This window comes from Dunckerocampus dactyliophorus, chromosome 16 (genome assembly GCF_027744805.1).
Source record: "Dunckerocampus dactyliophorus isolate RoL2022-P2 chromosome 16, RoL_Ddac_1.1, whole genome shotgun sequence".
In the NCBI taxonomy this organism is placed as follows: domain Eukaryota; kingdom Metazoa; phylum Chordata; class Actinopteri; order Syngnathiformes; family Syngnathidae; genus Dunckerocampus; species Dunckerocampus dactyliophorus.
In genome coordinates this window covers 15934897-15961280 of record NC_072834.1, presented here as the reverse complement: position 1 = coordinate 15961280, position 26384 = coordinate 15934897, and the positions used below count along the sequence as shown (strand labels likewise).

At 42.9% G+C, this 26384-nt stretch overlaps 1 protein-coding gene across 6 annotated transcripts in view; it reads right to left on the bottom strand.

Annotated features, from left to right (window-relative positions):
• Positions 1-349: 349 nt before the first annotated feature.
• myo7ab (myosin VIIAb) overlaps positions 350-26384 on the bottom strand; it is a 43189-nt gene continuing 17154 nt past the window's right edge. For 3 of the 6 annotated variants that reach the window (XM_054754125.1, XM_054754126.1, XM_054754130.1), the window contains 43 exons: positions 25485-25627; positions 25303-25416; positions 25073-25226; positions 24350-24426; positions 24149-24268; positions 20423-20568; positions 20129-20339; positions 19909-20044; positions 17366-17472; positions 17140-17181; positions 16590-16727; positions 14972-15130; positions 14813-14905; positions 14620-14714; positions 14448-14532; positions 13286-13504; positions 11467-11784; positions 11153-11362; positions 10910-11086; positions 10751-10840; positions 10550-10677; positions 10323-10449; positions 8332-8451; positions 8072-8245; positions 7779-8006; positions 7533-7703; positions 7346-7463; positions 7153-7279; positions 6912-7081; positions 6654-6844; positions 6449-6573; positions 6217-6374; positions 5907-6060; positions 5677-5832; positions 5485-5590; positions 4483-4596; positions 4320-4407; positions 4142-4248; positions 3278-3463; positions 3089-3205; positions 2924-3007; positions 2737-2856; positions 350-910 (listed from right to left, as the gene is read on the bottom strand). In XM_054754125.1, coding sequence (XP_054610100.1) covers positions 818-910; positions 2737-2856; positions 2924-3007; positions 3089-3205; positions 3278-3463; positions 4142-4248; positions 4320-4407; positions 4483-4596; positions 5485-5590; positions 5677-5832; positions 5907-6060; positions 6217-6374; positions 6449-6573; positions 6654-6844; positions 6912-7081; positions 7153-7279; positions 7346-7463; positions 7533-7703; positions 7779-8006; positions 8072-8245; positions 8332-8451; positions 10323-10449; positions 10550-10677; positions 10751-10840; positions 10910-11086; positions 11153-11362; positions 11467-11784; positions 13286-13504; positions 14448-14532; positions 14620-14714; positions 14813-14905; positions 14972-15130; positions 16590-16727; positions 17140-17181; positions 17366-17472; positions 19909-20044; positions 20129-20339; positions 20423-20568; positions 24149-24268; positions 24350-24426; positions 25073-25226; positions 25303-25416; positions 25485-25627 — 5996 coding nt within the window. In that variant the 3' untranslated portion in view covers positions 350-817. Of the gene's footprint in view, positions 911-2736; positions 2857-2923; positions 3008-3088; positions 3206-3277; positions 3464-4141; positions 4249-4292; positions 4408-4482; positions 4597-5484; positions 5591-5676; positions 5833-5906; positions 6061-6216; positions 6375-6448; positions 6574-6653; positions 6845-6911; positions 7082-7152; positions 7280-7345; positions 7464-7532; positions 7704-7778; positions 8007-8071; positions 8246-8331; positions 8452-10322; positions 10450-10549; positions 10678-10750; positions 10841-10909; positions 11087-11152; positions 11363-11466; positions 11785-13285; positions 13505-14447; positions 14533-14619; positions 14715-14812; positions 14906-14971; positions 15131-16589; positions 16728-17139; positions 17182-17365; positions 17473-19908; positions 20045-20128; positions 20340-20422; positions 20569-24148; positions 24269-24349; positions 24427-25072; positions 25227-25302; positions 25417-25484; positions 25628-26384 lie in introns of those variants that run through there. The other 3 variants (XM_054754127.1, XM_054754128.1, XM_054754131.1) reach the window with 2 other exon arrangements.

Genomic DNA, 26384 nt, shown 5'->3' with positions numbered 1-26384 from the left:
TTATCGCTGTTGGGTCTGGAAGCAAGTAACCGACATAAACAAGGGATGACTGAACGTACCGAACCCTGATTATGGCGTACTGTTACACCCCTGCTGTTTACTGTTTTTATTAGGACATATTTTGTATTTTGCAGAGCTGGGTGACATATGGTCCGTGTCCAGCAACACTACTTGCCCTTCGGAGCAAACACCCAAACTGGCAACCTCGTCTGCTCGTACAACCTGACAACCGTTGAGCTAAATCTCACTTTTTTCCCCCGCTTGGCTTCATTTCATTATTTGAGGTAATAAACATTTTGGGGGGAAAAAAACAATTTTTGCATTGGAATTTCAAGGAAGGAGCCCCATCTTGCATTTTGCATAGTCATTTTATTTACTTCTACAATAGGACCACGTTATTGGGATTTTAAAAACCTGCACTAATTCCTCATACATAAAAAAAAAGATTCAAGAGATGATTGATATTAGTGCTGATACAGTGAGGTGAAATTGGTGGCACATGTAACATTTGGGTACTGTAGTATATAGTATGAGTAGAAATAAGGATGAGCTACTTACCTCACACTTAGGTTTTTAGAAAACTAGCCTGCCTAAAAAATATTTTTCAGAGTGAACTGGCCTACAAAAGAATGTCAAAAATGATCAAAACGTTGCTGAATCGAGTCTCCAAAGAAAAGGTGTTGCACATACGTGACATTGTTGCATAGAGGCGCTAGGGGGACTCTAGCTGCACGGTGACGCCACCTACGAGTGAGGAAAAAGCTGACAGGAAGGCAACTAGTGAGTGTTAAGGGCCAATAGGAGACGCCGCCAGCGTTCACTTGCTGCTGCCGCGAGAGCTCCGCTGTTTGGTCATGGTGGTCAACATCTGGCTGATGTACGACGTCAGCAGGTCGTCCATTTTGTAGCCCTGAGGAGGGGTCAAAAATGGCAATTTAGCTCAGTACCCAAAATAAAATAGATAACGAAATGTATTTTCTGCCTTTTGAGCTATGACGGGATCGTTCAGTCCCGCCTGTCTACAAGTGACGTCATTTTCTATAAATCAGAAAGTGGCTTGCTAGCTAACACGAGTGGACAAATAATAAACAAGCAGATTACACTGTGCTACAATATCACTTTTGTTAAAAGAATATATTGTTGCAGGCGCAGTGCAATGATGTTTTGGATCATTTTCTACAAACCAAGAAGTCGCTGCTAGCTAACTTACAAACCAAAAATACACAATATGACTTTTCTCCTTTGCTGGAGGAAATTATGTTGGAATGGAAGACGTCCTGTCTGTCCATTGCTAGCACTTTTCTCATTAAACCACAACATAGCTTGCTAGCTTACATATATGTAGACAATAAAAAAACATGGCGGGCTATGATTTTTTTTCTCTTTCTGTCTTTGTGATTCTTGATGTAACCTTTCCTTCCCCCACGAAAACAAATCCGTAAGTTCTGACATCTTGCATCGTCTATGAACCAGGAAGCAGGCTGCTAGCTAACACATAGACGGACAACAAACAAAAACACAGCGAGCAACAATTTTTTTCACTTTTGTTGGAGTATGAATGTATGTCCTTTTTTATTCTTTCCGTAGTCCCTTCTTGTTTATTCCTAATTCATTCTCAATAAGCGAGGAAGTAGCTTGCTGGCTAACACATGGACAGACAAAGCAACAAAACACACTTGCATGCATTTTGCCTCCGCATTGTCCCGCAATTTGCTGTGTTAAAACGTGTGACGACTAGCTTGCGCACTGTTTGCATTCTGTTTATGCATAAATTATGAACCTGGCACGCAATTTGTGACCGAAAATGGTGCGCATTTGCAAATGCGAAATTACCACACTCCCACATCACTTATATACACCTTGTCAAGTACTGTTTACGTCCAGTGCATGAAAATAGTATGTGCGATTCGCATTGCAACAACCGGCATCACTCCTAGCTTCATTAATTCCTTTATTTGCAAAGGGACCTACAAGATATTGAACTCCAAAGAAGCTCATGCAATAAAGACAGGTAAGTCTATATTTTCTTCCAGATGCAGATAGAGAATGTGCAAAGAGCAGGAAGGAGGCAATAAACTAGAAAAAAAGAGACATGGACAGCGTGGGAGAGGGAATCGCTGACTATAAGACATCGCTTTGGGCATTCTGATTAGTTATTAACGGAAAATCACAAGAAAGAGCCAAGATGCTACAGAAATTACTTGAGAATTCCCTCCAAATTGCTCCAAGAGGTGGTGTACAAGTCAACACAGACAACAAACACGCAGAGGCACGCTATGACACGCACCGCACGCATTGTTTGCACATACTGTAGGTCGTGGTGCGTTCGCCTTGCATTCTCGACTACTTCATTGAAATGACACGTGCTGCAATTTTGAAATTTTCAACATTTTCTTTGCGCACTGGCAAGCAGCCCTGCACAGTTTACACATTCTTCACACCTGTTTACGACCAATTCATTCATTGGCATGCAAAATTGTATACCACTGCGGGGACAAACTGCAAGTGTAAACGAAGCTATAGCTTTCTCTTTGTGCAGAATCAAATAGTGAAAAGTTGCATACATTACTTTGTGTCATTTTAAATTATTCTCCATGAACCAGAAGGTAGCCTAGTAGCTAACATACGGACAGATCAAACCAAAAAACTGTTCAGCCTTGGCTGAGGTTTACGCTCAACTGAGTCTCTTTTGTGATCATCGCTTCTCAAACTATACCAGTGGTGCTACAAACTTACCAGCGAGGTTTCGCACAGCAGCTTGCTGCCTCGCACCAGGTTCCCGATGGTGATGTGGAAGTAGGTGTTGCCACTGCTCCAGTTGGAGATCTTGGTGAAGGGGTGCGTGGTCAGGATGTCCTGTCAGGAACCAATACCAAATGTGCTTGATTTGATTCCGATCATACACTCTGAAACCAGCACCTACCTTGGACTTGGGGTCAATGAGACTGACTCCATGTTTGTTGATGGCGATCAAGAGGGTTTCTGGGTAATTTGGATCTGTGGTTTGCTGCATCAAAACATAAAAGACACCTGTGTATTTTCTTAAAGAGGTATTCCCTGATCTTCAAACTGATTGGGAGGTTTGTACCTTGACCTCAAAGAAGGCGGATCCAAATGTGGGCCACTTGTAGATGATTTTCAGGAAGGACAGTTTGGCTTCTTCTTTGGTCTTTCCGGACTGTTTGTTGAACACCGACATGATAGACTGACAAGGAAAGAAAAGCACCATTTTTTTATAGCAAACTTTGATCCATGCTAAAACTAGACTCCTACTCACCCTCTTCCAGTCGTCAGGGGACAAATGTCGACTCTGGTCCTGGGGGACGAGGTCCTTGAGGATCTTGGGCATGTTCTGGAAGTGGGACTTGTCGTCCTCAAACTTTACCTGGTAGATGAGCGCCGCCAGCTGGTGCACTTCATCTTTGGAACACTTGTGGTACCCTCGCAGGTACTTTGGCAACTCCTGCACAGAGGACCCACAGCTTAGTGGACTACATGCGAGGACCTGCACTCGATTACTCGGTTCAGTTTAGCTTGATACACTGCAATTTGGATGGGCAAAACCCTGATTTGATCGTTTTGTCGTCCATACCAGATTCTGCAGGGTGTCTAGCACCACCCTTAAGGTATGTTGGTACCTGACTCCCAGGATGACAAAAAGTGGTAGTGCACCGTTAATTTGGTACCCTTTCATGACTTTCTTGACAATTAAACAATTTCTACCCTCAAATGTGAAGTAAAGTGAAATGACTGGGTAATAGTGGAAGCTGGAATCAGCTATGGCGTCCTTGCCGGGCAAGGTAGTCCACGGCTTCTTGATGAAGAACACCTGGTATATCAGTGGAGGACCCACGACTTCGTGGACTCCAGCTGAGGACCTGTACTCGATTACTTGGTTGAGTTCAGCTCAGCTCAACACAGTACGGTTTGGAATGGTAAAACCCTGAACTGATCTTTTTGTCTTCCATGCCAGATTCTGCAGCATTTCAAGCGCTGTCCTTAAGGTACATTGGTACTTCAACAACAGGGTACCAAAAACTGGTACGGCACGGTGCGGCTACTTTGCTACCCTTTACAATTCTTGACAATGGGAACACAAACATTCCTTATTTTCAAATGTGAAATAAGAACGTGAAATGACTTGGTAGTAGTGGAAGATGGAGTCAGCCATGGCATCCTTGCCAGGCATGGTGTTGGTCCACAACTTCTTCATGAAGAACACCTGGTAGGTCAGTGAAGGCACCACACCTGCACAAACATAGATGGACGATCACGGCATGTGAAATGTTCACCTAATGGCGATCAAGTTCTCTCTTTACTGTCTTTCACGTGTCTCGCTTTCTTGATCCAGTCAGTCAGGTGGCGCACAAAGTCGAAGAAGAAGTCGCCGTCCGGCACACTGATCACCTGGAGAACCAAAGAAACAAAGCATTGATGACAACAATCTTGCCAGAAGTAAGCCCGGTTCATCTCTTTTCGTACCTTGTCTGTGATCTTGACAAAAAGACTGAAACCCTCCGACGATTTGAGTAACAGGCGTCCAGAAATGTTGTGGCAGAAATCTTTGGCCTTGGTGCTGGACTCCACTTCAAACACCTGCCAAGGACGCCAAAGGCCGAACGTTTGAACAAAATAATTAAAATGACATTCATAAAGACAGCGGCACCTGAGGCTGTGAGCTACATTTCTTTGCTATCAAAGTTTTGACTTAACGCCAGCCTCCCGATTCACACTGAGACGTATGAGCTTGTCAACGTGTGACAGTGACGACTAAAGAAAAGACACTGACGATGTGTTAATCATGGCTGCCTTTGGTCACTCACTCCATTCACTTTCCACCCCTCTTATATAGCTGTCGCTATATACGAAATTTCAGTATTTACAATGAACTTAATCAGTCCTGAGTCTGAAATAGTCACTTTACTTCTCTTATGTTTACTTTTGATGTTGGGCTGCAGCTTGTTTAGGGAGTTTTTCAACCAAATTGATCGGCCAACCTTGTGGCGCCCCCTGTGGGTTGTGTTTTTTTTTTTTCATTCTATCATGTTGTACACGCCATGACTCCATGCAGTGTTAACGTAATGCAATGTAATGTCATATCTCTTCAAAGTTTTGTGTCATTACTGATGCCTAGTGACCAGAATACTACATATGACTTGTCTTTCAATATTTTTTTGACTTCTAATTGGCCATAGTCAACCACGAAACAGCTATAATTTATTAATGAATGAATTTTTTGAAAAACAGCAATAGAGTGAGTGAGCGATGTTCGAACCGTGATGTAGCGAGGGACGACTGTATATCACAAAGATGAAATGCAATTTTTTCTTGAAATAGACATAGCTTCTTAGCATATTACATGTGATCAAAAAGTTTTGCCAAACGTGGCTTCCACAAACAAAAATTAGGACACCCCTTGATAAATGATCAATCATTTCCTTATTCCATATAACAATATACAACGTAGATTTAGTCTACACTGACCTCGTCCGAGTCATCTGGGAAATAAACTTTGTGGAATATCTGTGTAGTTTTGTGCTGGATGGCCTCCACCTCCACCAGGTGAGGAGGGTACTTCCTCGATCCGTTTCTACCACAAATTACAAGCCAGGCAAGATCCATTGGAACAAGACAGTAGTGAAGAAACAGGGTTGAATTCATGCGTAGGTGCGTTACCTTAAGGCTTTCTGCAGCCGCTGCATGCAATCGGGAGCCAGAGGATAGTGCTTCTTGGACTGGAGGAACTTCTGGACGTGAGGCAGCAGGATGTTACTGGGAGGAAACAAGCCAGTGCACAACCACAGCAGCTCCCAGCCTTTCTCCTCGCTGTACCTAAGCCAAATGACATGTTGGACCACCATGTTTCTGTCATAGTAGTCTTAAAGAGCAACTTCTGTGCTCCTTACTTGATGTGATTGTCTGTGAGCTGCTTGAGAATCTGACAGAAGATCTCGTCTTTGAGCGGCTCGGCCTTCAGGGCTCCTTCGAAGATCTGATCGGTGAGCTCGTTGACTGAGCGCACCCGCTTGGACGGGTAGTCGCCCATGTACTTCATCAGAGGTACGGCCAAAGTCAAGGTTGTTTAGACACATGGTTTTGTGCTTCTCCAAACGTGATCATGTAACGCTCTACCTCTTTAGCCCATAGAAAACCAAACCAGAATTAGCTGTACCTCCAGGCTAGCTTGTTTGGGTGTAATCCTCCACTAAAGGATATCCATGAACGCCTGGCAAGCCTCCTGGGAAAGCTCCTCATGGGCTAAAACCTTCTTCAGGAGAGGCTGCTTGAGAGGCTCCCTGCTGCAGCACCACAGGCGCTCCTTCCCTCGAGCTTTGGAGATCATCACTCTGCTCAGAGTGCTCTTGAGAGGAGGCCTGGAGAGACCACAAATGTAGGACTTATTCAGCTGTAGATTGGTACAAGATGAGTCATGAGTCAGGACGTCCACCTGAAGTAATCGTAGCAGAACTCCTCCAGAGTGTAGGCCTTCGTTTTATCCTCGTTGTCAGCAAGGCTCATCTGGGACAGTGTGACGGATTCCCTCCTCTGATCTGGAGTCATCGTCACTAGAGCCTATGATTTACACAACATGGTAGACTTGGAGAGTGTGATCCATCGGAGACTTCTTAGTTGTCTCCACCTCTGGTCCTCACCACAATGTCATACTGAGGTCTGGTGACGGTGGGAAGAACATAGACGCAGTCAGCCGGGAAGTCGCCTCGCTGCTTGGTGCTGTCGTTGATCCCGTGAGCCCAGCCGGAGTTCATCACATGCTCTCCGTCGTGTTCGTCCAGAATGATCAGATCCCCCTTGGAAAAACTCAGGAATGTGGACTCTGCCCCCACTAGAAGATAAAACATTTTGGCCATTATCACCTGTGTGTTAATTTTTGGGCACTTGCAGAGTCACACCAGGGTTGGGACAGTCCAAAAGTCCGACCACAAACTTGGACCGCTTCCGCAGACCTTCCAGAAAGGCCACCACCAAGTCCCGGATGTCCTCTGCATTGTTGGAGGTGAACGTGTACTCGTCTCCTTTGATGGTGGCCAGTGTGAAACTCTGGCCTTGGAGTTTGCCGCCTCTGCAGGATTCCACCAATAAGAATAAGAACAATGCAACCGTGTTCATGTGATCTTCTGTTTGGCATCACACCTGCTGCTGGATACCGCAATGATTTCCGGGAAAGAAAGCTCCAGAAGGACCTGCTCCTGCTCGTCTACAAAGTAAACGCCCGTCCAGTTTACTGCGACGATGACGTCATTCTTAGGCAGACTCGGCCCTGTTTAAGCACAAGTCCAAGGTGAGACATCACTGCGGAACCTGTTAGCGTCTTTGTGTGACCAACCTGAGAACTTGAAGGCCTCGTAGAAGCGCGAGAACAACAAAGGCCACTTTAATCGCGCAAAAGACACCAAGTCCTCCTTCACCTTCTGCGTGTTGGGCCTCCTCTTATTGTGCAGACCCTAAAATGGACATGGTGGTTATGAAACTATAGCAAAACACAGGAAGTGCCACATTTTGGCAAGCGCTACCTTCTTGTGGGCGGTGACGATGATCTGAGCCCACTTCTCCGGCGTCTTGGTGGAGGTGATTTCCCTGTCGGGGATGTAGGAGGGGATGAGGCTAAGGAGGCGATCGTGAAGGATCTCCATGCCGTAATCCACGTAGTACTGCTGAGAGGCCAGCTCGGCTAGGTCCTCTTCCTTTTGAGGAAACCCGTGGTATTAAAATCCAGATCTTTGAAAGAACACAATGACAACGGGACAGGAGCCGCTCACCCGCTCACATCGGTACTCTCCAAACTTCACCCCTCGCACGATCTGCTGATAAATGAGATTGGTGGCCACATAGTCGTCGGCGGGGTCGTGCCACGGCGTGAATATCTCCTTCCTAAAGAACAACCTCCAAGGGGCGTTGCGCTCCTGGGCGCCTTGCTCTTTGGCGTACTGCTCACACTGGGAAACGGCGTCCATGACATGGTCACTGCCGCTGCCCAACGATGATACCTGAAGGATGGATTGAGTTTCTTTAAATCCTCCAGTGTGTTCGCAGTATTTGTCCCACGTCTTACCTTGTCAAAGAGAGCAATGTACAACGAGAACCCGAAGCGATCGGTGAGGTTGATTTTGTCTGCCAGAGCGTTGCAAAGCTCACTGGCAGTGGTGGCCGAGTCCGCCAGGAGCGTCTTGGTGGTGCCATCCATAAACGTCACCGGAAGCATGATGGGCTTCTTCGATTTAGTGGCCTATGCGGGTCAACGGAATACTCAGACAATCCAACTCAATGTGCCATCATTTGGAAGCTTTTCGGATGGTCTTGTTCTTCTGGTACCTGTAACTCCAACCAAGAAGGCGGCTGGGTCCGTGTGCGGTTGACAAACGTCCGCCGCAGCCTTTCCTCACAATATGGAGCATAACCAGGCGGGCCATTGTTCAGGAATGTCCTCAAATACTGAAAATAACCAAAGAGCAGAAGGTTTATTGATGCATATTACTGTTAAAGTAATAGGATGATTGCTTTGTTACAGAACTGTTCCAAGTATTGTCAAACACTTGTAGACCAAACTTTGGGATGACTGTTTTCGGACAGACCAGAGTAATTTCTGACTGTTTTGAAGAGTTCTAACGCCACAGAAAACAACAGATTGAGATCTGGGCAGATGAACTCAATCTGTTTTTCAACAGATTTGAGTCTGCCCCCCCTCCTTCCCCTACCAACTCACCACTCTTCACCCCCACCTCCCCATCCCAGCCATCCTCTACCCCCCTCTCCAAAACTGATGATCAGGTGAGGAGTCAGCTGAAGAAGATCAAGGCAAGGAAGGCCCCGGGACCGGACGGCATCAGCCCTAGAATCCTCAAGGACTGTGGTGACCAGCTCTGTGGAGTTCTCAGGCACTTGTTCAATCTCAGCCTGAGCCTGGAGAAAGTCCCGGCCCTGTGGAAGACCTCCTGTGTGGTCCCGATACCAAAGACACCGCGTCCCAAGGAGCCTAACCACTTCAGGCCTGTTGCCTTGACCTCTCACTTGATGAAGACCATGGAGAGGATTATCCTGCAGCACCTGCGACCCCTGGTGGGCACTCAGCTGGACCCCCTGCAGTTTGCTTACCGGCCTCGGATCGGAGTGGATGATGCAGTGATATACCTGCTGCACAGATCACTGCTACACCTGGAGGACAGCGGGAGCGCTGTGAGGGTCATGTTTTTTTACTTCTCCAGTGCCTTTAACACCATCCAGCCGTCAATACTCAGAGTGAAGATGGAGAGTGTGGGAGTAGACCAACACCTGACTGCATGGGTTATAGACTACCTTACCAACAGACCACAGTATGTGAGGCTCCGTCACTGTGTATCTGACATGGTACTCTGCAGCACAGGTGCCCCTCAGGGTACGGTGCTCTCCCCTTTCCTCTTAGCCCTCTACACCTCGGACTTCACACACAACTCCACACAGTGTCACATCCAGAAGTTCTCCGATGACACAGCCATTGTTGATTGTGTTTCAGAGGGGAATGATCTGGAATACAGGACGGTCATCAGGGACTTTGTCAGCTGGAGTGAGCTTAACCAGCTACAACTCAACACCAGCAAGACAAAGGAGATGATCATTAACTTCCAGAGGAAAACATCTCACTTCACACCGGTGAACATCCCGGGAGCGGACATAGAGTTGGTAGACAGCTACAAATTCCTGGGTGTTCACCTTAACAACAAACTGGACTGGTCCGTCAACACCCACGCCCTCTACAAGAAGGGCCAGAGTCGCCTCCACCTGCTGAGGAGACTGAGGTCCTTTGGTGTGTGCAGGACTCTTTTACGGACCTTTTATGACTCTGTGGTGGCCTCAGCCATCTTCTATGCTGTAGGCTGCTGGAGAGGGGGCAGCACGGACAGGGACAGGAGCAGGATCAATAGGCTGATCAGGAGAGCGAGCTCTGTCCTGGACGGTCCTCTGGACTCCGTGGAGGAAGTGGGGGAGAGAAGGATGTTGGCTAAGCTGACGTCCATCATGGACAACACCTCTCACCCGCTACATGACACTGTTGTTTCCCTGGGCAGCTCCTTCAGCAGCAGACTGTTACACCCACGGTGTAAGAAGGAGAGGTTCCGCAGGTCCTTCATACCGACCGCTGTCAGGCTCTACAACACCTGCACCACCTGAACCATGTTGTAGTCAATATGTATTCTTTACTTGCGTATCTTGCTTGCTGCTGTAACAAGTGAATTTCCCCATTGTGGGATAAATAAAGTACAAATACAAATACAAATACAGTGTTCCCTGACATTGGGTTTTTGTTCCTGTGTCAAGTCAACTCTAACCTTGACAAATTTTTCCGAAGGTGAAAAGCAACCAACACAGAGCGACAGGAGGATCCATCCACGGGCGTGACTGCTCTTGGACGGATTCTGGGTGAGCTGTTTGCAGATCTGACAGTAGATCTCATCCCTAAGAGAGAGTCCAGACATCCAGATTGAGATGAACCAAACTGAACCATTATCTAGGGTCTACGTTTCAGGGGTACAAGTTAGCAAAGGACTGCGGTCACCTGAGGGCAGGCCTCAGGATGCCGTTTCCGATGATGAAGTGAAGTTTCTCCAAGTTGGAGGTGGGTCGGTCCTCAAGCATGCTGTTCCCCTGGAGGCTGTAGTCCCCCTCGGTCAGCCGCCTGGTTACCTGCAACATGAAAGGGCCGACATCAGTCATAAGAATTGCTCTTTCAACAATGGGTTGTGGGTATCGTCCTCACCTCCTCAGTGATTTTGGACTTCCTCTTCAGCGTAAGAGACACAAGTTTATGTCTGACACTGTTCCTCTTCTGGCTTTCTATGGTGCTGGTCTGTAGAAAGGATGAAAAACTTGATGTACTCTACCCACTGTTTGGAGGATAACCATGTCACTCCCTTACCTCTGCATCCTGTTGCAGCTCCTGCAGCTCCCTCTTGTAGGTCCTCTTGCCGAGGGTTTCGTAGATCTTAGTCATGACGGGGATCTTCTCGCTGCCATCGTTGAGGACCAGCTGGGATTTGGGCTCGGGTAGGTCCCCCATGAACCTCAGGATGGTGATCCACACAGCTAAGGCGGCCTGGCGGACAGGATAGGACGGATCAATGTGGCTCTTGTAGGGTTTGGAGATCACGAGCAGGCTCACCAGCTGGTCTCCTTCGTCCTCGTGAAAGAGCAGCGGTTGCTTCAACGCCCGTCTGACGTACGTATGGGTGGAAACGCCTTGGAAGTAGGTGGCGGCGAACTTGGGAAACTTATACTCGGACAGATCCTCGTCTTCCTCGTCGGGCAGTGGCAGAGCATCATTCACCACCTCTACTTCAGCCTCCTCACCACGGGGCACATTCACCAAGTCCTGAGGAGAATCTATACATTAGTAAATACGAAACATACAATATATATACGTATATACAGTATATACAACAATATTTGTGTCAATAGAACGCAATAAAGACATACTTCAAAGCCAGCCGGGGCTTGCCCATTCTGGTTGGGCAAAGGTCCAGGGTTCCCCAGGAATCCAAACATGCGGTCCACCATGTCCGAGTGATCCACAGGCTGCTCCCTCTCTCTCTCCATCTGCTCCAGCAGCTCCTTCTTCCTGCGGGCTTCCTCTCTCTCCTCCCGCTCCCTCTCCTCCTGCTGCTGGGCCAGCTGGACCAGGCGCTCCTGGTGCTTCCTCTCAGCCTCCGCCTTGGCCCGCCTTGCAGTCATCTGGTTGCGGAGCTGCTCCTCCTCGGCCAGGCGCTGGCGCTCAGCCTCCTGGCGATGCTGCAGCTGTTCGGTGAGGGCAGGAGGGTAGAAGATAAACTCTTCTCAATATGAAGGAACTTTTCCCGAAGGCATGCTTTGCCGTAAAAACACACGTCAACACGTAATCCTTCTCCATCCTGTCGTTCCTCACCAAACTCACCCCCCTGGGACTTCCTCGTCGCCTCGTAAACTGGAAACCGCCGCCTCTCTCTCTTTCTCTCTCTGGACCATTATCTAAAAGCTACCATCAACTCGACAATAAACTGAGATTTGCCCCACGGTTAAAAAAATAAATACATTTATTCAGACTTTGGTTTAACAACATGAAACGTGCAACAATAATGCACGGAGGCATTTTCATTGGAAAATAAACATTTTAACACACAAACAAAATCATGCAAACAATCGTGATAAAAAAAAAAGTTAAAAAAAATAAGGCATAAAATAAGGTTATAAAATATTAAGTTATATGGTGACACTGGAAAAATACAAAATCAAAAATATCTAGAAAATGCAGTTGCATTAGAAATCGCATGTGAGTGCTGTCACTATGCTGAAAAGTGCTGGTTATTGCACAGCATATCATAGCAATCCTCAGATACCGTTTATGCAGTGTCACTGTCGAATGAAAAGCATGTATCCCCACATTATGTCTATTTTCTTTACTTTTTTCCAAAGATATATGAAGGAAATACGTTTTTGAGGGTTTGCCAGATACCAAAAACCAAAAACTTTTTTTTCTTTTAAAATCTTATAACAATAACAATTTTTCTTATTACTGAAAACAAGAAGCTATGTCATTTTTGTTTTCAACAACAAAAAACAACAATGTTGTGAATATGAATTCCCTTTACTTTTTCCTAAACTTAAACTTAGTCATTTTTGAAAAAGCTTATCATCCCACTGACACAAAAACAAAAATAATAAAAAAAATAGCTTTTTATTTATTTATTATTTTTTTAATGTAAAAAAAACATATAAACGACAAAAAAGGTTTTAGAAAATTAAAAAGAAACATCAACATGTAATTTATATATAATAAATAACTATTAAAATGAAAGAAATCATATATATATTTCATAATATATTTAATAAATATTAAAATAATGAAAATAAACCAAACCATAATGAAAAGTAATTTTTGATGGGTTTTTTTGTTGTTTTTTTTACAGATAAAACCAAAGAAATTGTAAAGCTTTTTTTAAAAAAAAAAAAATCAGAAATGCAAAAAAACATTATTTTAGTAGTAAAATTGAAAGATACATGCTTTTTTGGGACAGTAAACAGTATATGCCCTCTGGTGGCTGTCATGAGTTTATGAATGACATCTTATTAGACGCCCAGTAAGTGCTTTGATCTTCTCACTTCTGGTCACGACTCGCATTGTTATTATTGTAATTATCTCTAGGGATATAAAGTACAGTATGTTTTTTAAGATCCACAAAGATTTTCAGCAGTGAATCCCCTTCCTGGGTGGTACACGAACTTCATTCAAGAAGCAGTAGTAAACATAATAACTCTTTACCTCCGCCCTGAGTCTCTGGCAGAGGCGTCTGGCTATCATTCCTCGGGTGTACGCCTGGATCGTGGACACTGCACGGAGACGCCGCCAAAATGTCTGGCGGATGAGGAACCCCCTGCAGCGGGCTTGGATGAGGGTGATGCATAGGCGAGTGACGCGATAGTTTCTGTAGTGCTTCCTGGACCTAAAGACAGCCTGGAGGCGCAGGAAGCCACAACGCATCTAGAGAGAGGAACGAATGTTGGCACGGTGGCGAATCATAGGAACCAAAACATTTCATTAGGGATAGGTTCTGAAGTACAAATTAAGAGTACAGTCGTCCCTCGTTTATCGCAGTCAATTGTTTTTTAACCTGTGAATAAGTGAATTTCCGTGAAGTAGGATTCAATATTAACAAATTGAATATTTTCAGAGTTATGGCATAGCAAACCTGTTCACGATCTTCTACTACCCAATATAGTAGATATAATCAGAGAAAATAATACATATGAGACATAAATTAGATAATATAGACTCACATGTTAGCAGTTCCTTGTTTTTTTTCTGGACAGCGTACTTCCTACGTCTCATCAATGTTTTGTAATGGTGGCTTTACACTTGTATTTCCCAATATATGAGACATAATAAAAGTAAATAAGCCATTTAAGACATAACTAAAACTCCTGCTTGTGTGTGTCACAGTAACTGTGTTCTTTAGGGGACCTTAGTGGCTGGCGGACAGGGAGTGATGTTGGAGGTTTAGAGTTGAGTTTTAGCTCGTTGTGGGTTATGGCCCCAGCAGTAGTCTGTGTTATTATTTTGATTATTATGTTAATATTATTATGCCTGTTGTGAGATAATTTAAACCTGCAATAAATGCCTGGCGATCACCTCAATGAGCAGTTACTGACACCTAGTGGCCAATGTAGAATACTACTCCCAATTAAAATGCTTTTTTTGCCTTGCCTTGTATTTTTATTTTTATGCTTGAAAATGCTTAATTTAGCCCAAGAATAAGTAAAATTTGATGAAATGTTTTTTTTTTTTTTTACTAATAATAAGCCGTATTCAACCACAAAACAGCTTATTAATTATGAATCTTTGAAAAAATGCAACAGAGTGAGGGTGCAAAGTTCGAACCGCGATGCGAGGGGCGACTATTACTAAAAACCCACAAGGAACTCACACTTTTGTAATTCTTCCTGCATCGATAACCTCGCCACAGCTTTTGGATGACAGTCACAGCACTCCTCAATCGGAGGAAGTTGGTCCTTGGAGAGGAATGTTGAAGGGAAAAGAAAGATTTGGATCCATGATGAAATGGACTAAGTGGGAGGCTACTCCAGAATCTTACTGACCTCTCCCTGAGTCCACGCACGGCCTTCTGGATGAGGATGACCTTGTCAGTGATGGCCTTGTCCCGCTCAATCTCCAGTTGCATGTCGTGGTGATCCTGGGGGAACAGGAATGCCAAATATGGAAGTCATGCCACCATCAGGTCAAATATGGCCTTGCCTAGTTTGATAAACCTTTACAGCGCTGGGTTCACACCTTAAGGAAAATCTTGGTCTTTCCGATCTGCCAGTCTCCATGTATTCCCAGGCGGGTCAGGACTATCTGCTGGCAAGTCCCTCGCAGGTCCTCCTGGATGGTAAAAACATGAAGTGCTATACCATACACCAAAAATAGTCACAAAGAGGCCAAGTCTACCTGTATGTGCGCAGGTTTGACACCGGGCATGAGGACTCGGTAGCGATCCACAAACTCGGCAAAGGAGTATCGGATGGGGTAGCCGGCCCGTCTGATTCGGATGGTCTCCATCATGCCGGAGTAGCGCAGCTGGCGGATGCACAGCTCTCTGTCAAACAACTGGACACATAATCCACAGGTAAAGTCAATACGTGAAGAAAACTTCAAATAAAACGCAGTCTTGCAGAAAAAAATTCTTTGTTGTTCCATGGATGCCCAAAAAATAATTCAGTGGTATTTATATTTTTAATGCTGTGTCTTAAAGGAAATATTTGACAAATTACAGTTACAGTATATGCTGACACGCCCAGACTGGAATCACAATATGGCATCAGGGAATAAAATGCAATAAAAAAATAAGAAGAAATTTGATGTTGTTTTACAAATTGTATGTGATTGGCTCTCTCTTGTCAAATGCACCGTGTACATAACGAAACAATGCATGGCTCCTCTCTCTGGCTGGAGCGAGTCTGTCTGGGGGGGGGCAGTCGCTGTGTGTGACTGGCCAATCACAGAGCGTGAAGAGTGAATACATAAGTAGTTACCCAATGAGGATTTCCCTTCATCACGATTACGGATAATGACGAGCTGTACTCGTTTCATGCTCGTACTCGGTAAAAATGCATTATCCGCAACGGATACTCGTCTAAAACGAGATCACGTGCTTTTTACAGAAATTGGACGATATTGATGGGTGGCGGCTCGATCGGAGCATCCCTATTTATTACATCACAGCAAATCATAGCAATTCCCAGGTAGCACTTACCGGTATTTTGCGTCACTGCTCAGTAAAAAGCACATATCTCCAAATGATGTACATTTTTTCTTTCAGTAGCACAAAGGAAAGCCATTTTTTATGTTTTTCTAGAGATTACAAAAGAAAACTTTACTTCTTTTTTTTACCCAAAAGGAAAAAAAAACCCATAAAAATTACAAACTTGGTAAGCCATTTATTGAAAACTACACAGATAAAACTACTAATAAGAAATCAGGAAGGGAGCAACCATTTTTTCATACCACTGTGCATTAGTGTTCCAATTCCCCCAAAATGAGGCTCGTTGGTTGTATGTATTTTTGTACTTCGGATTTTAAATTTTACCCTTCGATTTGGTATTAAATGAAAATACAGACTTCAACCATAGCCATCGTGAGTGGACAAAAAAAGTGAAGCTCAAACAGAAGGATGCCAGCATCAAACTGGAATAAAAGCTATGTAGGATGATTACTTATCTATTTAGTAGTGCTCATGTGAAACTTGATCAAAATGTGACCATGCAAAATTTGGGCTTGGAAGTACTATAAATGAATGAATCAGCCAATGAATTACGTTCAATATTTCAAGTGAATTAAGATAAAAGGGTTTATGTCTTAAGTGTGCAGGAGTAGGGGGTACACGGCTTCAGGTCAAATGTCTGAAGGGGTACGCGACTGTAAAAAGTTTGGGAACCACAGATACAGTATACAGGAAATGCTTTTCATTGGACAGCACCGCTATGCCCCCATAGTGGCAGGAAAAATAGCAATGCAAAAGTACACGCACAAAATAATCGACATACGTACATTGTAACTGTGCACTCACCATCGGTTTTTTGAGCTCGTTGGGTTTTATGCAGCGGACAAAGAAGGGCTGACACACACTGAGCGTCCTCATCAGCATCTCGAGGGAGCGCTTGAACTGGCTGCTCAGAGTCGGAGAGCGCTTCCTGGTCTCGACACCCTGCGAAAGCACACACGGTTGGTCCTTAAAACTGCACTTGCTCCGGAGTTCAAGTGGTGTGCGCTCTCCTCTGCAGGCTTTAGGGCAGGAAAAATCCACGCATTCTATCATTGCAGTGCCACACAACAACACACTACAAGTCAAAAGACAGTGCAAAATCTCTGACAGATGTCACAGAGAGCTCAAATGTCCAGTCAAGTGGTCAGAAACTGAGAGTGGGTCTGTCAGAGAGTTTGAAGATGATCATGCAAAATTTCCACCTGTGAAATGAAGAAGAGCTTGAAGAAGGGAAGCTACTCTCAACGGGTGGCTTTCAATTCAAGGGATGTTTTTTATTATTATTATTATTATTATTATATACGACGAACAAACACGCACAATGGAGCACACGCTGCTAAAGACCCGGCGTTACCTTCGGAGTAGGCGTGCTGGGCTGCTGATAGCCGCACAGAAACTGATGGCAAAGGAAAAGAGCCGAGAGACAACAGATGAGGAGAGGAGGGTTGCGACATTAAGATCGAAAATAAATGTTTCAAAAGCTGAACGGAAGCAAAAGTCACACACACACACACACAAAAAAAATAGAGGTCTACGGACTATGAGTTACATAGGCAGAAAATGAGGTTTTTGGGTCTCACCATGGCCACGTCAGCTTGAAAGATCTGCTTGATGAACTTGTTCTTGGACGAGTGGACCAGCTGGATGATGTCCGTGTGGAGGCTGTCACGATTTTTCTCCAGGAATCCTTTGCAGAGACAAAAAAGCACATTTGCCTTTGTTTTAGGTTGAATAAATATATTATACGGCAGGACCATTTCATGACTAAAATGCATCCTCTGGAACAAATCATGTATATTTCTTTGAGGGGAAACTAGTTCACAATTCCTACAAATATAGTGGAACACGCTCATGTCGACACCCCTGACTGACATCAACATAAGCGATTGTCGACATAACCGTAACTGAAACTAACCATCGCTTGCACATTTACAGTACTTGGGACCTGGTCCAGAAACGTAAGGAGATGGGTGATGATAAGTTTTTTTTATCTTCCATTTCTGTACATTTTTATTTGCATTCTTCTGTTTTCATATGATATTTGTCATACTCTGCATTCATTTGTTGTACAGTGGAGTGAAAAAGTGTTTGCCCCCTTCCCGATTTCCCTTTTTTTTTTGCATGATCATGATCAGATCATGAGACAAATGTAAATATTAGTCACGACGACACAATTGAACACAAAATTTTGTTTTTAAGTGAAACTTTTTATTATTAAGGGAGAAAAAAAATCCAAACCTGTGTGAAAAAGTGATTACAGTGTGGAAAAGCCATTTCTAAAGCTTTGGGACTCCAGCGAACCACAGTGAGAGCCAATATCCAGAACATTCTGAAGTCATTTTTTATTGTAATCATATACTTAAAAAAAATGTGTCTTATTTCAGCTTGTGTAGCTTTATTTTGTGTCCCTGTTGGTGGCTTCGTCTTCTTCTCTTGTGTATTTAATGTTGGGACTGGCCTCCAAACCCTCCTGCATAGCTTAACATGCGCCTTCAAAAAAAATCTACCCTGATATGCGGCGACATGGACTGTAAAAGCTGTGATTGGTTGGCTTGTACTACATTTCCTGTCTGTATTCGACTCGTTCAGAGGCCGTACCGCCCACATCCTCGAGTGCCTTCTTTTCCAACTCAGCATCAGCATTTGCAATAAGTGATGGTGATAACACATCGATTAGTCCAGTTCTTTCTTTATTTGCCATTCTTCACTCGTGACAAAAGAAGCTAGCAAGCTACAATAGTGGTGTCCAAAGTGCTGGCTGTTTTTTTATTGGCGCGCGGCCCATTCTAAAAATATAATTTAACAAGAAAACCACCAAAAAAAAAGAAAAAATAGCAAAAATGGAAAAATCTAGCAGTAATTTTACAAGAATAAAGTCAAAATATTCAGAGAAAAAAGTTGTAACCTAATGAAAAAAAGTCGCAATTTTACGGGAATGACGTCATAATATTTACAATATTTAAAAGTATAAAGGTGAAATATTAAAGAAAATTAATAAAGTAAACAAGAAAGTAATAATAAAGACATAGATAATATAATAAACAACGCAATTATCAAGAAAATCTATTTTTAAATCGTAATATTATGAGGAAAAAAACCCCAACAAATAAAGTTGTAATTTTTGCAAAATTAGGTTGCAGAAAAAGTTATAATGTTACCAGAATAAAGTCTAAATATTATGGGAATGAAGTCATAATCATGAGAAAAAAAAAATTACAAGAAGAAAGTTGACATAGTTAGAAAATGAAAGAAAAAAACAGCAGAAATGAGAATAAAGTCCAAATATTAAGAGAAAAAAAGTTGTACTGCAACGAGAACAAATTCGCAGTTTTTGAGGAAAAATAATGTCATTTTAGTAGCACAGACTGGGGAAAAAAAAAAAATATATATATATATATTATTTAAGTTGTAATATTATAAAAACAAACAAAACAAAATTAAGATGTACATTTTTTCAAATTAGGTGAGGGAAACATTACGAGAACAAAGGTGTCATCAAGTCGTAATATCATTATAAGGAAAAATCTTTGAAGTTTTTTTTTTATTTTAGATTTTTGATATGTTTTTTTAATATTAACTGTCTTGCTAGGACTTGATGTAAAATCCCATGATAATCAGTTTAGTTGAAATTGGGGAGCAGTGGTGGTGGTGGGGGGGGAGTATGAAAAGAAAATGGACAAAGATTATTTAAGAACAAAGCGGAAATATTTGGAAAATAATTAAAAAAAAAAAGCAACAGCAGCAAAAATGGGAAAAATGAGCATAGACCAGAGTTCATACTAATAATATGCCCTCTCACCTGTATCACAAAGCTGAGATGCAGTTTTTTCTTGAAATATATATAACAGATATTTATATTCTTAGCATATCTACATGTATCGCTTTACCAAATATCAACTGGCTTCTGCATCCTTTCATTTGCCAGTTTGCAGTCCTCGGTGGAAAAAGTTTGGACACCCCTAAGCTAAATGCTCGAAGGAGAGCTGTTGACTTTCTGTAAAACAGCGCCCCTAGTGTTTAGGCACATAATTGCACATCACGCTCTGACCCCAACAAAGATGGATAAAAGGATGAAGAAAGCTGAAGTATAATCCAGGCTTGAGCGGGACAGGGCTTCACTCACCTCTGGTCTCGTAGTGCACCACCCCGGCAAAATGTTGGATTCCAAACTGGCTCTCATAGCTGTTCTTTGGGGGAATGTAGTTGGAGTTGAGTTTGTGTTGTGAGTTGAGCTTGTACAACATCGTTGCGTCGGTTCCCTGACAAGGGGACAAAGAATCCTCATCAGTTGTGGGAGACTATTTTTTGGGGTGGGAGTGGAGTGAGCCTGGCTGCCTCGGTACCTTAGGGAACTTGCTCTCCTCGTCGATGAGGGAGATGATGTTCATGGGCTTGTTGGCAATCATGTCCAGCGCATCCTGGTTGTCGGTGAACTCGATGTGCTGCCAGCTGATGTCCTCCAGGTTGTACTCCTCTTGCTCCAGCTTGAAGACGTGCCGGACGAAGAACTGCTGCAGGTTCTCGTTCGCAAAGTTGATGCACAGCTGCTCGAAACTGCCATTGGAAAAAAAAAAAAAAAAAGCAACATGAACACAACAGCAACCAATATAAATTTCCTGATTCATTCATCAACCAACCTGTTGACTATGAAATTCTCGAATCCAAATATGTCCAGTAAGCCGATGGACCTACGCACGATGTTGAGGTCATTGCAGGACGGCGGGCGGTATATGGCGGCGTTGATCTTGTCCACGATCCACACAAACAATCTGCCGTAAATCCCCTGCAGGAGAAAACAGAACCTCCATCAAGGACAAGCAATCAGAATCCTCCCAAAACAGGGCTGACGACCCGAGGGCCATTTGCGGCTCAAGGCTGTTTTTTTATTGGCACATGGCACATTCTAAAAATACAATTTAACCAAAAAACTCCAGCAAAAATGGAAAAAAACCTGCAGTAATTTTACAAGAATAAAGTCAGAATGTTACAATAATAAAGTCATAATCTTTTGAGAAAAAGGTTGTCACCTTAAGGAAAAAAGTCGTAACTTTACGAGAATAAAGTCATAGTATTGATAACAAAAATGATTCTTATTATGAGAAACAAAAAGAATAAAATTGCATTATTTGGAAACTTAGGTTGGGAAAATTTGAGGATATAAGGAGAATAAAATAATAATATCACGATGAAGTCATCTTAAAGGGAAAAATAAGCCATATTTTTATGACAATAACAAGGGAAAAATATTTTAGAAACGAAGTTGAAATATTAAAGAAAAAAAGAGCATTAAAAAAAAATAGTCGTAATATTATGTGAAACAACCAAAACAAAAAACAAAGCTGCAATTTTGGGAAATCTGGGTTGCAACAAAATGAGCAAAATTGAATTTATCTGAATAAGCAATCCTTTGAGTACCCCAAGGTTCCATACTTGGGCCTATTTTATTTTCATGATATATTCATGATTTACCAAATGTTTGCAAAGACCTCAGTATCATATTATATGCAGATGATGCTGTCATCTTTCCAAATGCACATTCTGACATTAGAAGCCTCAAAAAAGTTGCCATCAGCGACCACCTGTATCGATAAGTGGCTTACTAAATCATTTTACTAAACTCCAAAAAACTGTCTGCATGGTATTTTGGAAACAACCAGCAGAAAAGTCTTTCTGAAAGGGGATGAGCTCATGAATTTAAATATCTTGGTGTTACTTCGGACTTTACTTTATCTTTTATAAAAACATGTACAAAACATATCCAAAATTGTTCACTTTAATATTCAGATTTTTAGGCAAATCGGGTCATCATTGCCAGAGAATGCTGTTAAAATGTTTCTTTATTCCATGATTTTTTCTCCTTTTGAATACAGTGTTCCCGTGTTTATCGCAGGGGATAAGTTCCCAAAATAGTCCGCAATAAGTGAAATCCGCAAAGTAGCCAACTTGATTTTTTTAAAACATTTATTATACATGTTTTAAGGCTGTAAAACCCCTCACCATACACTTTACACACTTTTCCCAGACAGGCATTAACATTTTCTCACATTCCTCTCTTGTTCAAACACTCGCAAAAAAGCTCAAACCTTTGTTTGAATTTTAATGGTCAACCTACGAGGTTGGACACAAGATATTATTAAGTGACTCACACGTATTTCACTCCTTTGACCGTGCATTTTCATCCGGGCACCGTTCCGTTGTACTGTGGTGTTTTTGTATCCTTGTTAAAACATACTGCTGCAGTACTCCTCCTGTTGCAGTCCTCCTCCTCGAACCGAAGATTCATTTATCCCGTAATGGTGCTTTACAGCCGCGTAACTTCTGCATTCCTTCAGCATGTCCAGAAGTCCAACTTTTTATGCCATGGCTAGCATCCTACTCTGCCTTTTTGGTGCAGAACGTTTTGTCGACATTGTAGGTTTTGTCGGGGAGAAACTTGTGAACATACAAAGACTGCAAGCTAGCAAGCTAGCAAGCAAGCAAGCTAGCGATGACACAGGAGACATCGCAGCGCAGCAGGAAGGAGATTGATTGACAATGGTCTACAGCCAATCAGGACGCAGAAGACAATGGGCGGTGCAGACAGACCAGAGAGGGACCAGAGGGACACTCAACTTCCCACAATGCAATTCTTCCTGAAGGGCCAGGGTCGGTTTGTAACAGCGTTCATACGCTGTATAAAAAAAACAGCGAGTCCGTGAAAGGTGAACTGCAATAGAGCGAGGGAACACTGTACTGTCTTACTAACTGGTCACCGACAAGTTTGACAACTTTAAAATTAGTAGAATCACTTTTTTAAAAGGCTTTAAAAGTTTCATTATTGTCTCATTCTCCAGGATTACAATATTCTGAAATGAAACTGAAATAGGCTGTTTATCAGCTGATCAAAAGTTTAAGACCATCGCTCAAAAAATAACAACATTGCTCCAAGTGGTGAAGATGGCTTCACGAAGGGCATCAACTGTCTGGAACTGATGGCCATTTTTATAAACTTCCCTTGCCATCCAAGGCAATGGCACGCTGCGAGAGGCCTTGCTTATGCAGTTCCACAATCCAACCACGTTCAAAAAGAGAAAGCTTCTTAGCTTTAGCCATCAGGAGGGCATGACAGTGTGAATGCCTGACAAAAAATGAACATTTTGAGCAGATTTTGCCTTTTGTAGCCTGTGGTCTTACACTTTTGATCAGCTGATAAACAGCCTATTTCAGTTTAATTGTTGTTTTCAATAAATGACTTTTTCAAAATGCTCTCCTACCTTCACCTCATTTCAAATCCATCTCAAACAATGGCTTAAGAGGGACCAGATCTGTGACCATTCATTTTCTAATCATGTTTTATCTCATACAGTACATTGTTGTACGTCGTCATTGTGTATTATTGTGTTATTTTATGGTCAATGTGCTGTCATTGTCACACAGTTCTCTTGTGTGACAGTTTGGTGTTTTCTCGTTGTCTCTTTCTTTGACCTGCCAGGGACTACAGATGTAAAGTAGCCTTTGGGCTAATTCTGGCATATTTACATGGAAGTGTTCATGAATATGAAAAAAAAATAAAAATAAAAATAAATAAATAAATATGTCCCTTTTTAAAATAAATAAATACACACACAACCTTTACCTCAGCCAAGGTGGTTATGTTTTTGCTGATGTTTACCTGTTTGTTTTTTGCTTGTGTTCGAAATATTGTGAAAAGTTCTGAATGGATTTGGATGAAATTCTCAGGAATTGTTGGAAACGGGATTAAGGAAGAACTGATTACATTTTGGGGGTGATCCGGATCACCGTCTGGATCGAGAATTTATTTTAAAGGATTACTTAACATTGCGAGACTGGACCATTTTCGGCCTTTGTGCATCTAACTCCACAAAAAAAAAAAAAGGTCAGATCACTTGGAAAAAAAATACAGGATAATTTTCCAACAGGTTCTACAAAATATCAAAGACTGATCCAGATAATGGAATAATTATGGATACCATGATCCAACATGTGACATAATAGGCAACCTTTGGACTTTTCATCATAGGAAGACAACAAATGAAGCTATAAACCTGCAAAGAACACGGTTATACTTGTATATAGCCAAGATACTGTGGAGTGTGAACTACCGAACTAATATTGATATTATTATGAATCCCATTGCTAATGTTACTGTATGTTTTGATGGTCAAGGAATCTAAATATGTAAAATAAAATAAATGTAGGACTAATATTTATGTTGTAAATCACAATATGGGGGGAACTACGGCGCTTGGCGGAGGTCTGCACTCTCTGAGTGCTTTTCTAGTTTGGTATGCAGCCCTTGATGCAAAAACCTTGTCCTAGATCCATCCTAAAAGATGTGAGGTGTGTTTTTGGTGTTTCCAAACCTTCACAAAGGCATCCCTGACATCCAGACCTTGCTCCACGCTGAGAGGCGTGGCCACGCTTTCTCCGCGTGTGATCAGGGTTCGAGTGGTCAAACACACCATCACGTCCTTCGGTTCCACCTGCAGCGCATCGGAAGCGGTAAAGGTGATTTTTTTTTTTTTTTCCCCGGTGTTTGACCTCGTCCTGTGTTTGTTACACACCTCCATGAGTGACGCAGCGGTGACCAGGTCAGGTGACCTCACCACCACGCAGGCGTCCAGGTTGTCGTATGTACGAGCTGAGAGAAAAGAGAGAAACAGAGCATTTGAAGATACTCAGATGCTCACAAAGCCGAGATGCAGTTTTTTCTTGAAATATATCGAACTTCTTAGCATTTGCTTTACAAAATATCAAAGTGGTCCTCGCATCCTTTCATTTTTCATGCCCTCTGTGGAAAAAGTTTGGACACCCCTGCCTTCGACTCAAACCTCACTTTGGAACCGCACATTAACCAAATAGTATAACCCGTAGGGCGTTCTTCCATCTTAAAAACGTTGCCCTCTCCTTCTCTGCTGCTCAAACCCTCAAACAGAAGTTATTTAAACATTTTTTTTATATTAAATATGAATTATTATTGGTAATAATTTGTAAAAAAAAACAAAAAAACTGCATCCCATGATAAGTACATGCATATCAATTTGGAAATGGACTGTTATGTTATTGTATAAATAATATACTGTGTACATCAAGTTTCTCTGAGCGTTAATTCACACTTTGTTCAGCGGCCCTTGAACGCATCATAGTTGTGTGCTCCGAGTGACAGTTAGGTTTACATTTCTCCGATGCTGCCACAAATAGACTCCGGTCCACCAGAGGTTTGCTGGACCATGAAGAACCGATACGTGGCCCCCAAAAAAATGATTTTCATTTAGCCGTTGACTTGCCCTCAAATCTCAGGTTGCCCATGTGCAAGATGGCCGCCAGCAGCTTGGAGATCTCCCAGGTCTCAGTCTCAGTGAACATGAGGACCTTCATGGCTGACAAGATGCTGGAGTAGTCGGTCAGGTCGTCGCGACCGTCGCACTCTGTGCAGTTACCCTGCCAGGGAGAAGGTGCGCTTTGGTGAAATGCTCTCACCACCCTTCCACTGGTGGTTCTGATGCAGCAGACCCACCATGGTGAGGTAGCAGTAGTCTGTCGCCAGACCTAAGCCCAGCTTGGCCTTCATCTCCGGGCTCATGCCCTTCAGCATGCAGTAGAAAATGTGGTAGTTCCTCTCATCTGGTGCCTGGAGACCAACAAGAACACAATGTATTTTTGTCTGGGTAAAAGCCGCTTAAAAAAGTTCCATCTCACCTGCCGACACACTCGGGACTTCTCCAGCAGGTACTGTTCTATCTTGGCACCCTCGATGGCCCCTCGCTTGTTGAAGTGGATGTCGATGTACTTCCCGAATCGGCTGGAGTTGTCGTTGCGGATGGTTTTGGCGTTGCCGAAGGCTGAGTGGACAAGCGACATGGAAGATGAAGAATGCTGATATGTTAGATCGGACAGCTCAAGGTCAAAGTTCAGTCTGGATCTTGAGGCACGTCCTGTCCAGAAGATCATTCTCAAAGGAACATTCATTTAGCCACCAGAGTGTCACCCTCTTTTGTTGTGGAATATGAAAAAAACACAGGTATGGAGTTTGATGTGATACATTTCCAGGTCTAGAAAAGTATAGAAAATGGAAAGTCAAGTATGGAAAATATTCATGTCAAGAGAAATGGAAGGATCTGTTTTTCTAAGACGCCTGCTGGGTCAGCTATGATGCTTGTGTGAGAGCACAAGATGCATCCCAGAAAACATTTGGGAAGACTGACAAGTTGAATGGCCAGCTCTCTGCTGCTATCCTCCTCAAAGCCTTTGTATGAGCTACATTACCCAGCTATAATCTCCTGGAAATGATACGATATGATAAACAAGAAACAAACAATGAATTCCACAATTTATTTACATGATACTTGGGCTGCGACTAACAATTATTTTCTTAGTCGATTGTTGTTTTGATTAATCGAGTCAATCAGTTTGGCCCCAGATGGACCAAATCAATATGAAGCAAACACAAACAGTTAGTGGTTTGGTCCGCAACATATCAGAAAAGACGCAAAAATGTCCATCACTGTTGTCCAAAGTCAAAGTGAATGTCTTGTTTTGCCTAAAACATAAAAGATAATAGGTTTGCTTTCATGGATGACTAAAGAAATGACAAAATAT